This window comes from Lagenorhynchus albirostris, chromosome X (assembly GCF_949774975.1).
Source record: "Lagenorhynchus albirostris chromosome X, mLagAlb1.1, whole genome shotgun sequence".
Lineage (NCBI taxonomy): Eukaryota > Metazoa > Chordata > Mammalia > Artiodactyla > Delphinidae > Lagenorhynchus > Lagenorhynchus albirostris.
In genome coordinates this window covers 57,894,144-57,917,894 of record NC_083116.1, presented here as the reverse complement: position 1 = coordinate 57,917,894, position 23,751 = coordinate 57,894,144, and the positions used below count along the sequence as shown (strand labels likewise).

The 23,751-nt window shown below is 36.3% G+C and overlaps 1 protein-coding gene across 1 annotated transcript in view; it reads right to left on the bottom strand.

Annotated features, from left to right (window-relative positions):
* The window catches only part of CHM (CHM Rab escort protein), a 175,627-nt gene that overhangs the window by 117,145 nt on the left and 34,731 nt on the right, over positions 1-23,751 (bottom strand). Inside the window, exon 5 of the mRNA XM_060137299.1 lies at positions 4,562-4,949. Coding sequence (XP_059993282.1) covers positions 4,562-4,949 — 388 coding nt within the window. The remainder of the gene's footprint in view (positions 1-4,561; positions 4,950-23,751) is intronic.

Genomic DNA, 23,751 nt, shown 5'->3' with positions numbered 1-23,751 from the left:
AAGACCCCGAATAGCCAAAGCAATCTTGAGAAAGAAAAATGGAGCTGGAGGAATCAGGCTCCTGGACTTCAGACTATACTACAAAGCTACACTCATCAAGACAGTATGGCACTTGCAAAAACAGAAATATACATCAATGGAACAGGATAGAAAGCCCAGAGATAAACTCACACACCTATGGTCAACTTACCTTTGATAAAGGAGGCAAGAATATATAATGGAGAAAAGATAGCCTCTGCAATAAGTGGTGCTGGGAAAACTGGACAGCTCCATGTAAGAGAATGAAATTAGAACACTTCCTAACACCATACACAAAAATAAACTCAAAATGGATTACAGACCTAAATGTTAAGGCCGGACACTATAAAACTCTTACAGGAAAACTTAGACAGAACACTCTTTGACATTAATCACAGCAAGATCCTTTTTGACCCACCTCCTAGAGAAATAGAAATAAAACAAAAATAAACAAATGGGACCTAATGAAACTTAAAAGCTTTTGCACAGCAAAGGAAACCATAAACAAGACCAAAAGACAACCCTCAGAATGGGAGAAAATATTTGCAAACGAAGCAACTGACAAAGGATTAATCCCCAAAGTATATAAGTAGCTCATGCAGCTCAATATCAAAAAAAAACAAACAGCCCAATCCAAAAATGGGCAGAAGATTTAAACAGACAATTCTCCACAGAAGATATACAGATTGCTAACAAACACATGAAGTGATGCTCAACATCACTGACCATTAGAGAAATGTAAATCAAAACTACAATGAGGTATCATCTCACACTGGTCCGAATGGCCATCATCAAAAAATCTACAAATAATAAATGCTGGAGAGGGTGTGGAGAAAAGGGAACCCTCTTGCACTGTTGGTGGGAATGTAAATTGATACAGCCACTATGGAGAACACTATGGAGGTTCCTTAAAAACTTAAAATAGAACTACTATATGACCCAGCAATCCCACTACTGGGTATATACCCTGTGAAAATCATAATTCAAAAAGAGTCATGTACCACAATATTCGTTGAAGCACTATTTACAATAGCTAGGACATGGAAGCAACCTAGGTGTCCATCGACAGATGAATGGATAAAGAAGATGTGGCACATATATACAATGGAATATTATTCAGCCATAAAAAGAAAGAAATTGAGTTATTTGTAGTGAGGTGGATGGACCTAGAGTCTGTCATACAGAGTGAAGTTAAGTCAAGAGAGAGAAAAATAAATACCGTATGCTCACACATATATATGGAATGTAAAAAAAAAAAAGAAAAACAATCGTTATGATGAACCTAGGGACAGGACAGGAATAAATATGCAGACATAGAAAATGGACTGAGGACACAGGGAGGGGAAAGGGTAAGCTCGGACAAAGTGACAGAGTAGCAATGACATATACACTACCAAATGTAAAACAGATAGCTAGTGGGAAGCAGCTACATAGCACAGGGAGATCAGCTCTGTGCTCTGTGACCACCTAGAGGGGTGGGATAGGGAGGGTGGGAGGGAGACACAAAAGGGAAGGCATATGGGGATATATGTATACATATAGCTGATTCACTTTGTTATACAGCAGAAACTAACACAACATTGTAAAGCAATTATATTCCAGTAAAGATGTTTAAAAAAAAAAAAACCTATACAGAGCATAACCAGCCAAAAAAACCCAAACCAAAATAAAACAAAAAACCATTAGTTTGAGTACGCAAGAGGTTCAGTACAGTCGTTCTGTAAATCAGTATCAGTTAGGTAAATTTTTTAAAACTATTATATCAGTCTAACATTGTGCATAAGAAACAAAATTGACACTGCTTTTTTAAAAATCAATTATCCTGACTAAATATGGCATGTTACTTCATTACCTTCAGCCTAATAAACTACACAACTGATATAGCTCATGCTTTTAAGAATATATTGCCAAGTCTTAATTCTATAATTATAATAAAAGTTACTTCAAATACCTTATTTGTTTAAAAACACAAATACTCAAGATTCAGTGATCCCTCAGTATCATAATAATTTCACAAATATTAATATATCAAACACAGAATGTATTTTAAGATCTAATAAACCTTAAGATTTAATTCCAGCTTTAAAAATAAAGCATTTAAGATACCACTGAAGAGTGAAAACACATTTCAATAAAAACTACATAACCTTTTGTCTGAAGCTTAGAAATGATTATGTACCATATTTAAACCTAAGCTTCTTTTCCATCATTATGTAAGTGACCTACCATAGCAATTTCACAGTGGTGAGAGGCTAAAGAATACTTCAATTTGATTATAATAATGGCAACTAAATTAAATAATTAACAACTCTTGCTTCACTTGGCATGTTGGTTTCATAATTATTAAGGGTATGGACTTTCTTTGAAATGAGTTTTATTTGTAAGAACTTCATCTTTGATCATCTTCTCTATAAGCATAAGCAGTAAAGTACTATATTTTATTTAACTAACCTACCCTGAGCTATAAGATTTCTTTTTAAAAGGCTGTATATAGGGATGAGTTTTGTAAACTGTAAAGCACCACAATACTTGTCAGTTTTATCATGATGACTCTGAAATGGAATGCATGTAGAAATGTCAAATAGTTTGGCGATATCAAATTGGACTTTAGGAAAGAGGTAGGGCTTCAGACAGATATTTGTCAATCACCCTACACTCAGATGCAATAACTGCAATTATTACAACAGATGGAATTTCCTAGGAGTAACTGATTGACCCAATGTCATGGAATATACTGCTTTCCACACAGTAAGTACTCAATAAATGTTCATTAAATGACTCACTTTTTAAAAATGATAATAAACCTCTTGTATTGCTATGGTTATACATTCTTTAGCTACCCCTGCTTTTGTAGGATGAGTACAGTAAATCATTATTAGTTATTTTTTAAACATGTGAACCCATGAAACCTATGCAGGACAAAATACAACTGCCTTAACGTGTTTGTTTTTAATTTACCCTAAGAGAACCACTATTATTAACTGTTCAAACTTGTGAAAATACCCAGAAATCTCCTCCAGAGTCTCCTCAAATATCTCAGCATCTAATTAAACTATCTCCCCCTGCACCACAACCAGCATGAATTTTCTTATACAACTGAATCATTTCCTACAATAATTCCAAAAATTCTAACAGCACTTCTTTTACCATTTCCCTTTGCAAGATTTATACTATATTTCAGCTAACATAAAAGTTAGAGACTTTTATGAAGTAGTCTTGATTCTTAACCACCATTCACCGTTTCTTCCAGTTAAGCATTTCAAATTCCAAGTAACTAATTCAAAATGAAAATTTCAGAACAAAACCTATTTGTTACTTGACTACTTCAGTGTTTTGTCTTATTTATTGTTTTTTTTTAATTCTTTCCTGCTCATGAGAATAGGAAGACTATTAGTGAGCTATGATTTAACTTCCACCCAGGAATTAATAGCCAAGGTAACATGGAAAGAATGCTAGATTTCAAAGGATGGCAGGATCAAAGTAGGTGGAATAGATGGTACAGAAATATTAGGTAGGACCAAGGCAGTAGCCAACTCAGACCAAGGCAGAATCAGGCACAGAGAGCTATGTCAGAAAGAAACTATGAGTAGTAAAAAGATATTCATATTTTCAGGCATCAGGTTCAAAGATATCAGCAGTATGAGGATGTGTGATTGGATCAGCAAAATGTGAGGAGCATTAGTCCCTCTCTTTATAACCTGGAACTTCAGGAGAGCACATTAAAAGAAAAGCCTAGTTTTGAGGCAAGTCTGATGTTATTCACCACCCTCTCCTACTTCTTTTCAATTTCTCGTTTGCCCTCAACTTACGGTATTTGGTCTGTTTCTTTCTACTTTCACCCAGCCCTATACTGTAACCCTTTAAGGCCATTACCTTTTATGTTACTCATTTTCTATGCTTTTGCACTAAATTAGCCTTGCTTCCCATAAACCCAGTACAACACTATATCCTCCTAAGACTCAGGAACCTCTTCTGAAGTCATACTGACCTAACATTAGAGGTAAGGATAGAAAAATAACTGAAGTAAATAGCATTCTTACCAATCTCCCTGCCCCCACTACTATTAAATTATCCTCCAAAGTCCTCACACCTGAACCGATAATTTTCAAAAATGCATTGTTTTTTTCAAAATGTTCATCATCATATAGATGTTAAAATAGTTACTATATAAATAAGGGCTAAACAAAAGTTCATTTAATAGACTGACTATAAATAACATGGATCTGTAATTAGGTTCATTAGACTTTTTTCTTGGTAGAATTCATAGTGCCCATGCAGTAGGAGGAGAATATTAGGGTGGAAAACGTGTTCCAATACAGAAGTATCCTTGATATAGTACTGAGCATTCTTAATGTGTTTTTAACTATGTTTAAAGAATATTTTAATGGAGCTATAAACTTCAGATACTATCTCTTTATAAAGTAAATGTTCTACATTTCAGAGAATAAAATTATTAAAAGTGGGTTTATGGACCCGGATGCTATTTTCAATCAATTAAAATTTAGTATTGTTCTATGAAAAGATGGGTAAAACTGGTACTTACCTTTGACACCAAATCAATATTAAATCTCCTGCCTTCTTTAATAATTTGCGAGTAAGTAATCCTATTTTTCTTTGGTTGCTCTGCAGTTTCTTCGGCCATAGGCACATTTTCACTTGTTTCCTTTTCTGAAGTTGAGGGCATAGAAGATTTATCATCACAATGGTTTTCTTTCTCCCCTGTCGCTTCAAAATCATTTACTTCTAGGGCACCCTCTGGATCACTGCTTGGAGTGTGTTCTGTGGGTATTTCACAGCTTGCAGTACTTAATGACTGATCTTCTGTAGGCAGGCAGGCAGAATCTGCAGCTTCTGTGGAGTTTGCAGATGTCACAGAAGCGTGATTTTTCTGCAGTGCACCAGCTTCTTCGACATCTTCATGCAAATCCTGACTAATGAGAAATTATAATAATAATCCACACCAGGCTTTTGATAATTATACTTGGTTACCTTTTTTTATTATTTTAACTTTCAATGGCAATTTTTATTTCTTTACCTCATTTATCTTGGATGCATTGCTTTATGTGAGACACACACATTAAACATTCATCTGTTAAGGTTTCAATACGATATGAAACATACTTAAGATCTGAAAAATATACATAAAGATTTCAGGGTTTAGCAGGCCATGCCATGTGTGTGTGTGTATTTTTTTTTTTGGTGAAAAGCAGATTCTTATTTTTTTATTTAATTTTTATTTTATATTGGGGTATAGTTGATTTACAATACTGCATTAGTTTCAGGTATACAGCAAAGTGATTCAGTTATATATATACATATATCCATTCTTTTTCAGATTTTTTTCCCATATAGGTTATTACAGAATATTGAGTCCACTGTGCTATACAGTAGGTCCTTGTTGATTACCTATTTTATATATAGTAGTGTGTATGTTAATCACATGTATATTTTTGAGAATTTAAGGTAGACAGGGGAACTGCATTTTAGAAACAAATCAACACAGTGCTTACAAGTACATCCCTCAGAATAAAAAGATCGAGGTTCAAAGCCTCACCCTAGGACTAGATAATTCTGTGAATGTAGACAAGTTGTTTATCCTCCCTGACCTAAATTATCCATCTATAACATAGGGATAATACCACCTACCTCACAAGGTTGTTTTGGAGATTAAATGAAGTATCACATGCAAAGAACCTGACACAGTGCCTGGCACACAGTAAATGCTCAACAGTGGTAATTACTGTTGAGCAAAGATTATTATTCAAAGATTATTACTGTAGTGTGACAGAGCTAGAAAAAAACTGCTGTGAAAGTGTAAGTTGGCTTATCACAATGTGGTATCTTTCTGAATTCTTTCCTGCTGTACTTTGTTTTATTGTTAGTGTCTATTACTTTCCTGGAAGTGCCACTTCCAAAGTTACTACTAGAGTGAACATTCTCAGGCCATTATTGCCTTGATTGACACAACAGGCTCCCGTTCGCTGTGCCTGCATCATGTATCTCTCCATGATGTTTTATCCTCCACAGAACCTATGTTTTCACTGAGTTGCCCTACTGCTCAACACTAAAAATGCCTTGTACATGACAGGCTGTGGGAAGTAAACATCTGCTAACTGATTGCTCAAGAACTAACAGCAGTTCTTTCTCATATTGAATCTCAACCCTACTCCACAAAATCTTCCTCTTCCAGTCTCTAAACCAAATCACCTTCTTTATCAACTATCTTCTTTGTCTCATCTCTCCTACTTTCTGAAATGGCATCTCTAACTCCTAATTTATCAACTCAAATCTCCATGATTTGGCCCATGTTAATTGCTTCTTCTGGGCTATTCTTCCCACTTCCTGTAATATCACAATTCCCTCATCCCCAAACATAATCACATACTTCACCAATTGACACATTTTAAGAAAAAGTTTAAATTTCACTTCCAGGAAGTCTTCCTTAACCCAACCACACTCATCATTCTGTTACTCCATGCCCCATAGTACACACATGCAGTTTACCTTGCATTTATTTATCAGTTCCTTGTTAATAGCCTTTTGGCTGTCCCATATATACTTTATCTTCAACTAGACTTTATTCTCCTTTAGGGAAGACCCTAACATCTTGTCTTGAGTGCACCTCACAACACTTACTGCACTGCTCTATAGATGTGGTATTTAATAAATACGTGATGAATAAATGGTTTATACAAGCAAAAGATGGAAGTATAAATATACATTTATATAAAAAATTATAAATACATATTTATACATATTTAAATATGAAACAAACATTTGTATTATAGAAAACACATAAAACTAGGACAGTAAAAAACAATAAACTTTACATTCAAAAGTTTGTGGGGAGGAGCTTCAAGATGGCAGAAGAGTAAGACATGGAGATCACCTTCCTACCCACAAATACATCAGAACTACATCTATATGTGGAACAACTCCTACAGAACACCTACTGAACGCTGGCAGAAGACCTCAGACCTCCCAAAAGGCAAGAAACTCCCCATGTACCTAGGTAGGGCAAAAGAAAAAAGAAAAAACAGAGACAAAAGAATAGGGACGGGACCTGCACCAGTGGGAGGGAGCCGTGAAGGAGGAAAGGTTTCCACATACTAGGAAGCCCCTTCGCGGGCAGAGACTGCGGGTGGCAGAGGGCGGAAGCTTCGGAGCCACGGAAGAGAGTGCAGCAACAGGGCTGCGGAGGGCAAAGTCGAGAGATTCCCCCACAGAGGATCGGTGCCAAACAGCACTCACCAGCCCAAGAGGCTTGTCTGCTCACCTGCCGGGGCGGGCTCGGGCTGGGAGATGAGGCTCGGGCTTCGGAGGTTGGAGGTCAGATCCCAGGGAGAGGACTGGGGCTGGCTGCGTGAACACAGCCTGAAGGGATCTACCAGGCCACAGCTAGCCGGGAGGGAGTCCGGGAAAAAGTCTGGAGCTGCTGAAGAGGCAAGAGACTTTTTCTTGCCTCTTTGTTTCCTAGTGCACAAGGACAGGGTATTAAGAGCGCCTCTTAAAGGAGCTCCAGAGACGGGCACGAGCTGCTGCTATCAGCGCAGATCCCAGAGATGGGCATGAGACGAGAAGGCTGCTGCTGCAGCCACCAAGAAGCCTGTGTGCACGCACAGGTCACTATACACACCTCTCCTCCCGGGAGCCTCTGCAACCCGAAACTGCCAGGGTCCAGTGATCCAGGGACAACTTCCCTGGGAGAACACACGACGCACCTCAGGCTGGTGCAACGTCATGCCAGCTTCTGCCGCCACAGGCTCGCCCCGCACACCGTACCCCTCCGTCCCCCCGGCCTGAATGAGCCAGAGCCCCAGAATCAGCTGCTCCTTTAACCCGGTCCTGTCTGAGCGAAGAACAGACACCCTCGGGCAACCTACATGCAGAGGCGGGGCCAAATCCAAAGCTGAACCCCTGGGAGCTGTATGAACAAAGAAGAGAAACGGAAATTTCTCTCAGCAGCCTCAGGAACAGCGGATTAAATCTCCACAATCAACCTGATGTACCCTGCATGTGTAGAAAACCTGAATAGACAACGAATCATCCAAAATTGAGGAAGTGGACTTTGGGAGCAACGATATATAGAAATTTTTCCCTTTTTCTCTTCTTGTGAGTGTGTATCTGTTTGCTTCTGTGTGTGATCTGTGTCTGTATAGCCTGTCTTCCCTTTTTTAATTACTTAAAAATGCTTTTTTTTACTAATTTTTTTTTATTTTAATAACTTTATTATATTTTACTGTACTTTATTTTATCTTCTTCTTTCTTTTTTTTTCCTCCCTTTTATTCTGAGCTGTGTGGATGACAGACTCTTGGTGCTCCAGTCAGGCGTCAGGGCTGTGCCTCTGAGGTGTGAGGGCCAAGTTCAGGACACTGGTCCACAAGAGACCTCCCAGCTCCACGTAATATCAAACGGAGAAAATCTCCCAGAGACCTCCATCTCAACACCAAGCCAGCTCCACTCAATGACCAGCAAGTTCCCGTGCTGAACACCCTATGCCAAACAACTAGCAAGACAGAAACACAACCCCATCCATTAGCAGAGAGGCTGCATAAAAACATAACAAGGCCACAGACACCCCAAAACACACCACCAGATGTGGACCTGCCCACCAGAAAGACAAGATCCAGCTTCCTCCACTAGAACACAGGCACCAGTCCCTTCCACCAGGAAGCCTACACAACCCACTGAACCAACCTTAGCCACTGGGGACACACACCAAAAACAACGGGAACCATGAACCTGAAGCCGGTGAAAAGGAGACCCCAAACACAGGAAGAAAAGCAAAATAAGAAGACAGAAGAAAACACAGCAGATGAAGGAGCAAGATAAAAACCCACCAGACCTACCAAATGAAGAGGAAATAGGCAGTCTACCTGTAAAAGAATTCAGAATAATGATAGTAAAGATGATCCAAAATCTTGGAAATAGAATAGAAAAAATACAAGAAACGTTTAACAAGGAACTAGAAGAACTAAATAGCAAAGAAACAGTGATGAACAACACAATAAATGAAATTAAAAATTCTCTAGAAGGGATCAATAGCAGAATAACTAAGGCATAAGAACAGAAAAGTGACTTGGAAGATAAAAGAGTGGAAATAACTACTGCAGAGCAGAATAAAGAAAAAAGAATGAAAAGAACTGAGGACAGTCTCAGAGACCTCTGGGACAACATTAAACGCACCAACATTCGAATTATAGGGGTCCCAGAAGAAGAAGAGAAAAAGAAATGGACTGAGAAAATATTTGAAGAGATTATAGTTGAAAACTTCCCAGATATGGGAAAAGAAATAGTTAATCAAGTCCAGGAAGCACAGAGAATCCCATACAGGATAAATCCAAGGAGAAACACACCAAGACACAATTTAATCAAACTATCAAAAATTAAATATAAAGAAAAAATATTAAAAGCAGCAAGGGAAAAACAACAAATAACACACAAGGGAATCCCCATAAGGTTAACAGCTGATCTCTCAGCAGAAACCCTACAAGCCAGAAGGGAGTGGCAGGACATATTTAAAGTGATGAAGGAGAAAAACCTACAATCAAGATTACTCTACCCAGCAAGGATCTCATTCAGATTTGACAGAGAAATTAAAACCTTTACAGACAAGCAAAAACAAAGAGAATTCAGCACTACCAAACCAGCTTTACAACAAATGCTAAAGGAACTTCTCTAGGCAGGAAACACAAGAAAAAGACCGACAATAACAAACCCAAAACAATTAAGAAAATGGAAATAGGAACATACATATCGATAATTACCTTAAATGTAAATGGATTAAATGCTCCAACCAAAAGACATAGACTGGCTGAATGGATACAAAAACAAGACCCGTATATATGCTGCCTACAAGAGATCCACTTCAGACCTAGGGACACCTACAGACTGAAAATGAGGGGATGGAAAAAGATATTCCATGTAAATGGAAATCAAAAGAAAGCTGGAGTAGCAATTCTCATATCAGACAAAATAGACTTTAAAACAAAGATTATTACAAGAGACAAAGAAGGACACTACAGAATGATCAAGGGTTCAATCCAAGAAGAAGATATAACAATTGTAAATATTTATGTACCCAACATAGGAGCACCTCAATACATAAGGCAAATACTAACAGCCATAAAAGGGGAAATCGTCAGTAACACAATCAAAGTAGGGGATTTAACACCCCACTTTCACCACTGGACAGATCATCCAAAATGAAAATAAATAAGGAAACACAAGCTTTAAATGATACATTAAACAAGATGGACTTAATTGATATTTACAGAACATTCCATCCGGAAACAACAGAAAACACATTTTTCTCAAGTGCTCATGGAACATTCTCCAGGATAGATCATATCTTAGGTCAAAAATCAAGCCTTGATAAATTTAAGAAACTTGAAATCGTATGAAGTATCTTTTCCAACCACAATGCTATGAGGCAAGATATCAATTACAGGAAAAAAACTGTAAAAAATACAAACACATCGAGGATAAACAATACACTACTTAATAACCAAGTGATCACTGAAGAATTCAAAGTGGAAATCAAAAAATACCTAGAAACAAATGACAAAGAAAACACAAGGACCAAAAACTTATGGGATGGAGCAAAAGCAGCTCTAAGAGGGAAGTTCATAGCAATACAATCCTACCTTATGAAACAGGAAACATCTCAAATAAACAACCTAAACTTACACTTAAGCAATTAGAGAACGAAGAACAAAAAATCCCAAAGTTAGCAGAAAGAAAGAAATCATAAAGATCAGATCAGAAATAAATGAGAATGAAATGAAGGAAACGGTAGCAAAGATTAATAAAACTAAAAGCTACTCCTTTGAGAACATAAACAAACTTGATAAACCATTAGCCAGACTCATCAAGGAAAAAAGGAACAAGACTCAAATCAACAGAATTAGAAATGAAAAAGGAGAAGTAACAACTGACACTAGAGAAATACAAACGATCATGAGAAATTACTACAAGCAACTATATGCCAATCAAATGGCCAACCTGGAAGAAATGGACAAATTCTTAGAAATGCACAACCTTCCGAGAGTGAACCAGGAAGAAACAGAAAATATGAACAGACCAATCACAAACACTGAAATTGAAACTGTGATTAAAAATCTTCCAACATACAAAAGCCCAGGACCAGATGGCTTCGCAGGCGACTTGTATCAAACATTTACAGAACAACTAACACCTATCCTTCTCAAACTCTTCCAAAATATAGCACAGTGAGGAATGCTCCCAAACTCATTCTATGAGGCCACCATCACCCTGATACCAAAACCAGTAAGATGTCACAAAGAAAGAAAACTACAGGCCAATATCACTGATGAACATAAATGCAAAAATCCTCAACAAAATACTAGCAAACAGAATCCAACAGCACATTAAAAGGATCATACACCATGATGAAGTGGGGTTTATCCCAGGAATGCAATGATTCTTCAATATACGCAAATCAATCAATGTGATACACCATATTAACAAATTGAAAGAGAAAAACCATATGATCATCTCAAAAGATACAGAGAAAGTTTTTGAAAAAATTCAACACCCATTTATGATAAAAACCCTGCAGAAAGTAGGCATAGAGGGAACTTTCCTCAACATAATAAAGGCCATATATGACAAGCCCACAGCCAACATCATCCTCAATGGTGAAAAACTGAAAGCATTTCCACTAAGATCAGGAACAAGACAAGGTTGCCCACTCTCACCACTATCACTCAACATAGTTTTGGAAGTTTTAGCAGCAGCAATCAGAGAAGCAAAGGAGATAAAAGGAATCCAAATTGAAAAAGAAAAAGTAAAGCTGTCACTGTTCGCAGATGACATAATACTATACAAAGAGAATCCTAAAGATGCTACCAGAAAACTACTAATCAATGAATTTGGTAAAATAGCAGGATACAAAATTAATGCACAGAAATCTCTGACATTCTTATACACTAATGATGAAAAATCTGAAAGTGAAATTAAGAAAATGCTCCCATTTACCATTGCAACAAAAAGAATAAAATATCTATGAATAAACCTACCTAAGGAGACAAAAGACTTGTATGCAGAAAATTATAAGACACTGATGAAAGAAATTAAACATGATACAAATAGATGGAGAGATATACCATGTTCTTGAATTCGAAGAATCAACATAGTGTAAATGATTATACTACCCAAAGCAATCTACAGATTCAATGCAATCCCTATCAAACTACTACTGGCATTTTTCACAGAACTAGAACAAAAAATTTCACAATTTGTATGGAAACACAAAAGACCCCAAAGATCCAAAGCAATATTGAGAAAGAAAAATGGAGCTGGAGAAATCAGGTTCCCTGACTTCAGACTATACTACAAAGCTCCAGTAATCAAGACAGTAAGTATGGTACTGGCACAAGAACAGAAATATAGATCAATGGAACAGGATAGAAAGCCCAGAGATAACCTACGCACCTATGGTCACCTTATCTTTGATAAAGGAGGCAAGAATACACATTGGAGAAAAGACAGCCTCTTCAGTAAGTAGTGCTTGGAAAACTGGACAGCTACATGTAAAAGAATGAAATTAGAACACTTCCTGACGCTATACACAGAGATAAACTCAAAATGGATTATAGACCTAAATGTAAGGCCAGACACTATCAAACTCTTAAAGGAAAACATAGGCAGAACACTTTATGACATAAATCACAGCAAGATCCTTTTTACCCACCTCCTAGGGAAATGGAAATAAAAACAAAAATAAATAAATGGGACCGAATGAAACTTAAAAGCTTTTGCACAGCAAAGGAGACCATAAACAAGACGAAAAGACAACCCTCAGAATGGGAGAAAATATTTGCAACTGAAGCAAGTAACCAAGGATTAATCTCCAAAATTTACAAGCAGCTCATGCAGCTCAATATTAAAGAAACAAACAACCCAATCCAAAAATGGGCAGAAGACCTACATAGACATTTCTCCAAAGAAGACATACAGATGGCCAAGAAGCACATGAAAAGCTGTTCAACATCACTAATTACTAGAGAAATGCAAATCAAAACTACAATGAGGTATCACCTCACACCAGTTAGAATGGGCATCATCAGAAAATCTACAAACAACAAATGCCGGAGAGGGTGTGGAGAAAAGGGAACCCTCTTGCATGGTTGGTTGGAATGTAAATTGATACAACCACTACGGAGAACAGTATGGACATTTCTAGAAAACTAAAAATAGAATTACCATATGATCCAGCAATCCCACTACTGGGCATATACCCAGAGAAATCCATAATTCCAAAAGACACATGCACCCCAATGTTCATTACAGCACTATTTACAATAGCCAGGTCATGGAAGCAACCTAAATGCCCATCGACAGATGAATGGATAATGAAGTTGTGGTACATATACACAATGGAATATTACTCAGCCATAAAAAGGAACAAAATTGAGTCATTTGTTGAGACATGGATGGATCTACAGACTGTCATAAGAGTGAAGTAAGTCAGAAAGAGAAAAACAAATATCATATATTAACGCATACATGTGGAACCTAGAAAAATGGTACAGATGAACTGGTTTTCAGGGCAGAAGTTGAGACACAGATGTAGAGAACAAAGGTATGGACACCAAGGGGGGAAAACCGCGGTGGGGTGGGGATGGTGGTGTGCTGAATTGGGTGATTGGGATTGACATATATACACTGATGTGTATAAAAATGATAACTAATAACCTGCAGTATAAACAAACAAACAAACAAAAAACAACTAATACTAAACTTTCTTTGGGTTATTTGTATGGAAATATGTTAATTTAAATGTTTCAGACATTACATGAAATTTCTAGAAATCTTATATGCTTTGGTATGATAAGTCATAATTCTAGTTATTACTTTAAAATGTGTATCTCTGAAATAACTAAATTTCCTTGTCAATTGCATTATTATGAACTTTCATCAAATCTTTAACCGTGGTCATTTTTAAGTCTTTTGTCATTTACAGACAGTTCTGGGTGTACTGTGATGCTTTTGCAAAAATGTTCCTATAAAAGGGTTTCATCTTCAAGGAATTCATGGAAAAGACTCTGACAAGTACAGGTTTCTGGTAACTGACTATACTGCTGAACTGAATGAATAAGCATTTTCAGAACTCTAATGGAAAACTGATGAATTCATAAAAGTGCTAACAAAAGATCAAGATGAAAAAAAATATTAATTACATGGGACTGAGTGAACTGATGAGGATGATTATAATTTTTGTGACTTTCTGTTTGAATTAAAAAATAAAAGTCCCACAAGGACTCAGAGGCAAAAAATATACAAATCAATTTTCACTGCAAAGTAAAGGAGCTGTTCCAGTGGAGGATTACTGGACTGAATGTCAATATTATGACATAGTATGAGTGTGTTTTGTGTTTGGTAATTTCAATCATTGTTGCTTTTGTTGTGGTCATCCATTTACAATGCTTGGTGTCAGTTTATTTATCTCTTGTAAAAATAAAATGTAGTGTGTGTGTGTGAAAAAAAACAAACAACCCAATCCAAAAATGGACTCAAGACGTAAATAGACATTTCTCCAAAGAAGATATGCAGATTGCCAACAAACACATGAAAGAATGCTCAAGATCATTAATCATTAGAGAAATGCAAATCAAAACTACAATGAGATATCATCTCACACCAGTCAGAATGGCCATCATCAAAAAATCTACAAACAATAATTGCTGGAGAGGTTGTGGAGAAAAGGGAACCTTCTCACACTGTTGTTGGGAATGTAAAGTGATACAGCCACTATGGAGAACAGTATGGAGGTTCCTTAAAAAACTAAAAATAGATTTACCATATGACCCAGCAATCCCACTAGTAGGTAGATACCCTGAGAAAACCATAATTCAAAGAGTCATGTACCAAAATGTTCACTGCAGCCCTATTTACAATAGCCAGGACATGGAAGCAACCTAAGTGTCCATCAACAGATGAATGCATAAAGAAGATGTGGCACATATATAGAATGGAATATTACTCAGCCATAAAAAGAAACGAAATTGAGTTACTTGTAGTGAGGTGGATGGACCTAGAGTCTGTCATACAGACAGAAGTAAGTCAGAAAGAGAAAAATAAATACCATATGCTAACACATATATATGGAATGTAAAAAAAAAATGGTCATGAAGAACCTTAGGGGTAAGACGGGAATTAAGACACAGACCTACTAGAGAATGCACTTGAGAATACGGGGATGGGGAAGGGTAAGCTGGGACAAAGTGAGAGAGTGGCATGGACATATATACACTACCAAACGTAAAATAGATAGGTAGTGGGAAGCAGTCGCATAGCAAAGGGAGATCAGCTCGGTGCTTTGTGACCACCTAGAGGGGTGGGATACGGAGGGTGGGAGGGAGGGAGACACAAGAGGAAAGAGATATGGGGACATATGTATGTGTATAACTGATTCACTCAGAAACTAACATACCATTGTAAAGCAATTATACTCCAATAAAGAGTTTAAAAAAAATTAAAAATAAAAAAACTAATTAAAAAAAAGTTTGTGGGCAGTGAACAAAAAGTGCCTCTTTGAAATTAACACAAGAAAACACTACAATAAGAAAGGTTACAAGGAAAGAATAACTTATTTTAAATGTTAAGAAATAAAATACCATGGTTACTGTTATAATCTAGTAATTTCAATTAAATATAATGAAAAAACGATGAAATCATTAATGTCAAAACCATTTTCAGATCTAGGAAATGGTAGTGGGAAAATTCTAGTCCTGAATGTATTTATTAACCTTTCAGATTCCCCATCTATGAAATGGGAGATCATTCATCTGCCTTAACTTTCATGAGGGTTTTGTAAGATTAATGAGCTAACATATATGAAGAGTATTTTTCATAAACTCCAAAAGGTTAATCAAACATGAGATATTAATCAAACCTAAGCTATTGTTAAATTTCCCACAGGTCAACAGGCAACTCAAAATATGTGTTCTTAGGTTTGTAATCACATGTTGAAAGCTCTCTGGCCACATAACCACGTAAGAGCACCACTGCCATTAAGCAACATTAAAAATGAAGAGCAATAATATGAAATGTGATTTGTATATTTCCTACAGAATTGTTCATGCTTTGTATTCACTTTCATTAGTTTGAAAACCAGTAAACCAAAGTGTGTTCCATGAGGGATCTAAGGTGACAACTTTCAGCAAAAAGTTCCACATCTAAAGATTAAACTAAGAAATGGCAGGATAATTAATTATACTTTACAGGTAAGACAGAATATGGCAATTTCTCTTATTACAGAGCATGATGATGACACCACGAAAATTGAGCACAGCTACTATCTGGTCAGTGGCTCTCTATTATATTCTGAAAAAGAGAGCTTTCTAGAGTGAATGAAATGCATTAACCAGTACTGGACAATCTGGAAAATATAAGTCCAAATACTTAATTAAGGGTATAAGTTTAAGGAAAGGAGTTATTCTTTGTGAATTTGTTTTACATGCATAAGCTATTAAGTTTTACTATTCTCAACATCATAATCTGGTGAAATTCCTAGCACTATGGAAAACACATGCAATAGAAACACTATAGTTTCCTTACTTTCCATTAACGACAACTAAAATATTTTTTGGAGTTCTGCCAACATTGAATTTAATACCTAACTAGAAGTTATAACGACACCAGAAAACTCCCCAAATTCCACTTAATTCCTCAGCAAGCAAAATTCTGTTCATCAAAAAGGACTTATCGTCCCTCAAATTTAAAACTTTATACTGTGGTTAAAAAAAATTTTTTTTTCTTAAAAAAATAATTCAAACTTTGGAGAACACCTCAGAATAATAACTCAATTTTATTAATTTTAAAGTTTGAAAAGTATAAAAACACATTTGCCATTTGTAAATGAATGTGGCTGAATTATAAGCTCTCAAGGGAAACTTTGAGTTCTAAAACACTACTATGATTTTAACATACAAAGGGGAAAAATCTGCATCATTAGTTCTTATAAAATTTTTCAATATGAAAATAAATTGGCAGATGAAATCTAATGTCACATATTGCTTATCTGAATTTCAAAGGATATTTACAATACAGTGTAACAGTATTTTTGAGATAATTTTACCTAATTGCAACTGCTGAATAACTGCTTAGTTGAATGCACTTTTTACCGCTTGCCACAATCTACATATAACTCTGAGAATTTAGGGGTATAAATTCTGATATTATCTAGTATTGCTTATCAATTAATGGTAGTAACAAGGGAACACCTCAAAGTGAATATGTCTTATTAATGCCTTGTAACAGTCACCCTTTTAGATAAGTCAAATGAAAAATTGCCAACCAGCTGGTTAATTTATTCAGCACAGGTGTTCACTATTTATTTTTCAGTCATTTGCACCTTTTTTCCCCACAGTATAGCTTGTTGCAGAAATTGTATTCTTTTACTTTGATGTATGCACTTTGTGCTAAGGCCATTCACTTTTGATTTGCACAGTACACGTTACACTGCTACCCAGCTGTTTATTCCTGCAAATAAATGTTTAATGGTTACTCATAAGAATCAGACTATCAAAAAGTTGTTGTTCCAGAAAACAGCAATATAAAAAAAACACTGTAGTCGATTTTGAATTGCTGCAATATAATATATTGGTAGATATATTTCCTTATTTGTTACCAACTTAAAATGTTAACACGTATAGTAGAATATAGCTGAAGTATCAACCTCTTGTCACATTTCTCCAAGAACAAAATAGCATAAGGTGGTGTACAGCAGGTACTATTGGTTGCCTACTCAACAACGATTACTGTCTTCCTCCCTGCCACAAGAGCTGCAATTTTGTTCCAATATCAGGCAGAAGATACCCAGGACTAGGGGATGGATCATGACTGATTAAAACCAATTATGGTAATTTTACTGCCCTTTGTTAGTGACTGATTTAAGAGTGAGCTGGTTATCTAGTTTTAGCCAATGAGACAAGGGAGAATCTGCTGGGGGCTTTGGTAAAGACTCCCTAGTATAATAGTAACAAACAAACAAAAAAAAGCATACACATGTTAGAAGAAAATCTCTCCCCCTTCATTTCACGTTGAGATTTCTGCTGTGTGAAAACCTGTTCAGAATCGTGGCAACTATCTTGTAACTCTGGACAGGAAGCTAAGAGAAGTGCTGGGGACTTACCCCAACTCTGATGTGATTAAGATTCTCAATTAGTGAATTCTGCAACAGGACCAACCAACCCACCCATCTGCCTACCCTCCCACCTACCCATCCACTTTTAGTTGGGCACTGTGTCACTTATAGCCTAAAACAAACTTACTTGTACACAGTGGTAAATTATAGCTTCCTCTAAATTATAAAACTTATAGGTGATTTTTCATTTTTTTAAAATTTTGTATTTCTTTCTTATTGGTATTATTACGTTTTTGCTTAAAAGGCTCATGTTACTTATAAAATTTTTTAATTAAAGTTTTAGAACCTAAAGTAAATGAACAGAATTTTAGATGAGTATTACAATGTCTTTATTTTAGTATCAATCCATGAAAGAGCTGGTTCGTCTATAAATCTAAGAAGCAAGTTTTCATCCTGTTTTAACATTATCACGCCAGAACAGGGGAAACAATGTTCAGTATTATGCAAAAACAGAAAGGACAGAAAAGGTACAAGTTCTTGCCAATATTTTAGAAAGATAAAAATCTCTTCTCACTAAAGAAACTACATGACATCATGCAATTAATAGGCAATCATCTTTTACCTAAGAACTGTTTGGGTTTGCGTGGATTAATGTACTGTGCCTTTTCATCTTCTGTTGGATATTTAAAACCAGAAATAGCAGCTGCTTTTATCCCCTCACCTAAACTACTGTATCTTGTGGCGTACAAACTACAGTCACAACAACTAAAGGTTACTGGATTCATCCCTTATCTTCCAAACATTGGGAGTTAGGCACTTTCATTCCCCAATATAGGTATAATTACTTTACAATTCTAAACACTACTCTAGTAAATTAAAGAAGTAAATGTACTTCTTTAGGTGCTAGTCTTCACAAAGGAAATACTTTATTCACTTGGTGGAATGGCTTCCTTGATACGCATACATGTATTTATCTGATTCCTGAAATACAATGTGACACAATGGAAACAGCACAAACTTTTGAGTTAGATAGATGTGGGCTCAAATCCTGGCTCTCCTATCTCTGGCTCTCCCTGGTCATAGCACAGATTAAATGAAACTGAATGAAATAAAATATGTAAGGAAGCAAGTTATAGCAGCTACCACAAAGATAATATCCAATAAATGCTATAGTTCTTTTATTCTTCCCTTCTATAAGTCAACTGTATAATCACAAAATTTGTTTCAAAGAAAGATAATCTATGTATAGCAAAAGTATTTCTGGCCCAAACTAGAGATTAACTCACCTATTACAAGCAGCATTCAGGGTAACAAAGCACTGATAAAACAAAACAATCTGGGTAGTTTTTTATAGAATTTGTGTTAACTGGACTTAAGTTATGAAAAGAGACTAATCCCTACAATTTCTATTTTAATATTTAGCCTAACTATGCAATAACCAAAAAATACTAACTTTAATGTTCAAAAGATCACTAAAACCTTTAGATTGAACACTTAAGAATTATTTTTGAAAATAAGTAAAGTCAACAATCATAAAAAAAAATAATGTGCTATCCTATATGTTTACATTAGAATATGGTGTTACTGACTTGCCATGTAGTTTGAGGTATTTTCCAAGCAGTGGTGATGGGTTTGCACTGATCTACTTGAATCCTTGCCCTGTCCTCCTTGTAATCAAAGATTAAAAATCAAAAGGCTACTGGTTATGACTATAATATTGTTTGTGGCCAAGAGATAGACACTATTCTTCCTTGATGAAATATCAAGTGACATCTACAAGAATCAAGCCATAGATTTTGGCCTAATAAACGTCAACTCTATAAGCTAACTCATCTGGTCTAAGATGGGAAGACAAGTCATAATATTTCAGCATTCATATCATTATAAAGCTATCTTTACATGATATTTTGGAAATTTACCAAAATATCAATATTTAAAACAATATTCTATATGCATAATTTACCAGGGATTGAGGTTTGACTTCTCTCTATATGCCTGATGCAACTAAATAAACTCTTGGCATGAATGACCATTAAAGTGTAAGGTTTTTGGTAATTTGTCATTTGGTCAGATTGTGGATTTGACTTGCATATGCTGAGAGAGTAGTGTACAAGATCAAGATAATTAGCAAGTGAGAGAACCTAAATGATTGCCCAGCATTAGTGTATAATTACAAAGTCCTCAGGAAGTGATAATAACTTCCTTTATGAAAAAAATGCTCATTAAGTGAGCCTAAGGATAAGTAGAAAATACAATTAACTTGCAGTATGTGGCTATGGACAGAAAACACATGACTCTCAATAGAAAATAGACTAAAAAAAAAAGTCAATAGAAACGAAGACGTAAAACTGTTCCTCTTTGCAGAAAACATGACTTCCTATGCAAAAATCCCAAGGAATCTACCAAAAAATTCCTAGAATAAGCACGTTCAGCAAGATTTCAGGATAAAAGATGAATGCATAAAAACCAATTATATTTCTAGATATGAATAATGAACAAGTGAAAACCAAAATTAAAAAAGCAATAATACCACTTACAATTGCACTGGCTCCAAAGAAAATTAAATACTTAGGTATACAATTAACAAAACATGTACAGAACTGGTATGCTGAAAATTACACAATCCTGTAGAAAGAAATCAAAGATGACCTCCCTAAATGGAGAGGCCTACCTTGTCAATGGATTGGAAGACTCAAAATAATAAAGACGTCAATTCACCCCAGGTTGATCTGTAACTTTAGTGCAATTCCTATCAAAATTCCAGCAATGTTTTCTAGACATGGACAGGCTTATTAAAACATTTATATGGAAAGGCACAAACTGTAGAACAGCTAAAACAATCTTGGTAAAGAAGAATAAATTGGGGGAAATCATTCAAACTGATGTTAAGTCCAACTGTATAGCTGCAGTAATCAAAACAGTGTGATACTGGTGTGGGAAAAGACATAGACATCAATGGAACAGAAAACAGAATCCAGAAACAGACCATCCAAGTACAGTCAGTTGATTTTTGACAAAGATGCAAAAGTAACTCAATGGAGGAAAAACAGCCTTTTCAACAAATAGTACTGAAGCAACTGGATATCCATAGGTTAAAAAAAATGAACATTGACCTAAACCTCACACCTTATACAAAAATTAAAACTTGTAAACCACATAACTAACAAGGGATACATTTAGAATATATAAAGAACTCTTAAATCTCCACAGGAAAAAAAAAGTCCATCCAATTAAAAAATGAGCAAAAGACATGAACAGATATTTCACCAAAAAGGACATATGGGTGGCAAATAAGCACATGAAAAGATATTCAAAATCAGCCATCAGGGAAATGCAAATTAAAACCACAATGAGATATCACTACTACACACCTATAAGATTGGCTAAACTAAAAAAGTTACACCACCAAATGATGCTGAGGATACGGAGAAACTGAATCACTCACACATGCCTGGTGGGAATGTAAAATGGTACAGCTTCTCTGGAAAAGTCAGTTTCTTCTAAAACTAAACATACATATGACCCAGGAATTGTACACTTGGGCATTTATCCCAGAAAAATAAAAATTTATGTTCACACAAAATCCTGTAAACCAACATTTATAGCATTCTTATTTGTAACAGACAAAATGGAAACAGCCCAGATGTTCTTCAGTGGATGAATGACTAAATAAACTGTGGTACATTGCTACCATGGAATACTACTCAGCAATAAAAAGGGACAAAATACTGATGCAAGCAACAACCTAGATGAATCTCTGGGTAACTATGCTGAGCGAAAAAAGCCAGTGGCAAAAGGTTACATACTGTACAGTTCCATTTACATAATGTCCTCAAAAATGACAAAATTATAGAGTTGGAAAACAGATTAGTGGTTGCCAGGAGTTAGGACTTTGGGGAAGGAGATGAGGTGTGGCTATAAAATGGCAACAGGAGGGATCCCTGTGGTGATGGAACTGATCTGTTCTCTGTGGTGATGGTTACATGAACCCACATATGTGTTAAAACTGTACAGAATGAAACACAGACACACACACACACACACACACACTATATCCACAAAATGTAACAGTAACATCAATAACACATATGTAAACAGCAATAACAACAAAAAGCCAGGAACCTGCACCATATTCTTCATTACATATTTACAAAAGGGGATTCACAAGGAATTTTGTGATGTATCCCACAAGAACGTCGAGGATCTACTACATAGTGATATCCTTTCTTAGGGAGAAAATGAGGGAATTTTCTAAGAGCACCAAAAGTAATCTTTTAAAATGATAAAATTTTTATTTTAATCAGTTTTGTTTTTTTGGGTTTTTTTGGCTGTGTTGGGTCTTTGTTGCTGTGCGCCGACTTCCTCTAGTTGCGGCCAGCGGGGGCTACACTTTGATGCTGTGCGTGAGCTTCTCATTGAGGTGGCTTCTCTTTGTTGCTGAGCACAGGCTCTAGGTGCATGGGCTTCAGTAGTTGTGGCACGTGGGCTCAGCAGTTGTGGCTCTAGAGCACTGGCTCAGTAGTTGTGGCGCATGGGCTTAGTTGCTCTGCAGCATGTGGGATCTTCCCAGACCAGGGCTCGAAACCGCATCCCCTGCATTGGCAGGTGGATTCTTAACCACTGTGCCACCAGGGAAGCCCTCTAATCAGTTTTAATATTCATCTTTCTAAAGTGTATTTCAAATACCCCCACCTTTTCAAGTGGAGTAGAGAGAACATAATTTAACTTTTTCCTGAAGACATCGGGATAGAATTATGATCATCAATTGTTATACTGTGCTATAATACAGTGATGTCTTTGAGGGATCCTGATTCAAAGCCATTTGCCCCTACACTAAATGGCCCAAAGCCTGCTCTCAGCTTGCTGATTCTGTCTACTTTTCCTCTGTTACTCTATCAACTAACACATAAAACAGCAGCATGTTGGAGCCCATAGGGACTTCTGAGATGACCTAGTCCAAGAGGACATCTTTTGCTCAGTATCATACAGTAAGTTGAATCATAAAGGCAGGCGTATAACCCTGGTCTCAGTGTGGTTCTCAGTGTGCCTGCCTCCAGCAGACACCCCTTTCCTATTTGCCGCTTTAAACTACTATAGTAGGAAAACCAGAAAATAGGGTTGTCAGAAATATGTATTCAACAAGGATTCTGATTTAAGCCAGTGGGTCCTGCGTGATGAATTCTCATATAAAGTAAATCTCTGTGACAGGTATTTTGGCCCTAGCCCTTTTCATATAATGCCAAGTTTGTGGTCATGATCCAAAAGGTTAAGGATGCCATAGTCTGGCTGGGGCTAAGAAAGGTACTGTTATTCCTGTTTACTCATGTTTGTAGCACTTATTATAGACAAGTAGATTTTCTGTACATTCCCCCACTGGATGCTCTCAGGGCTCATCCTGCTTACTATGGCATTAATAACTAGCTACCCTTTCCAAGTAAATGAAGACATATAGAACATTATCCCAGTTCACCTCTTGTTCCAACCTCTAATGGGCAATGAAAATATACAGCAGAGTCCTACTTCTCTGTTTTAAAACAAACCTTCCACCACCAATCTTTTATCACTTTGAGAAGTTCCAAAAATGAAACTGTAGAGATCAGAAATAAAAAACGAGGTGATT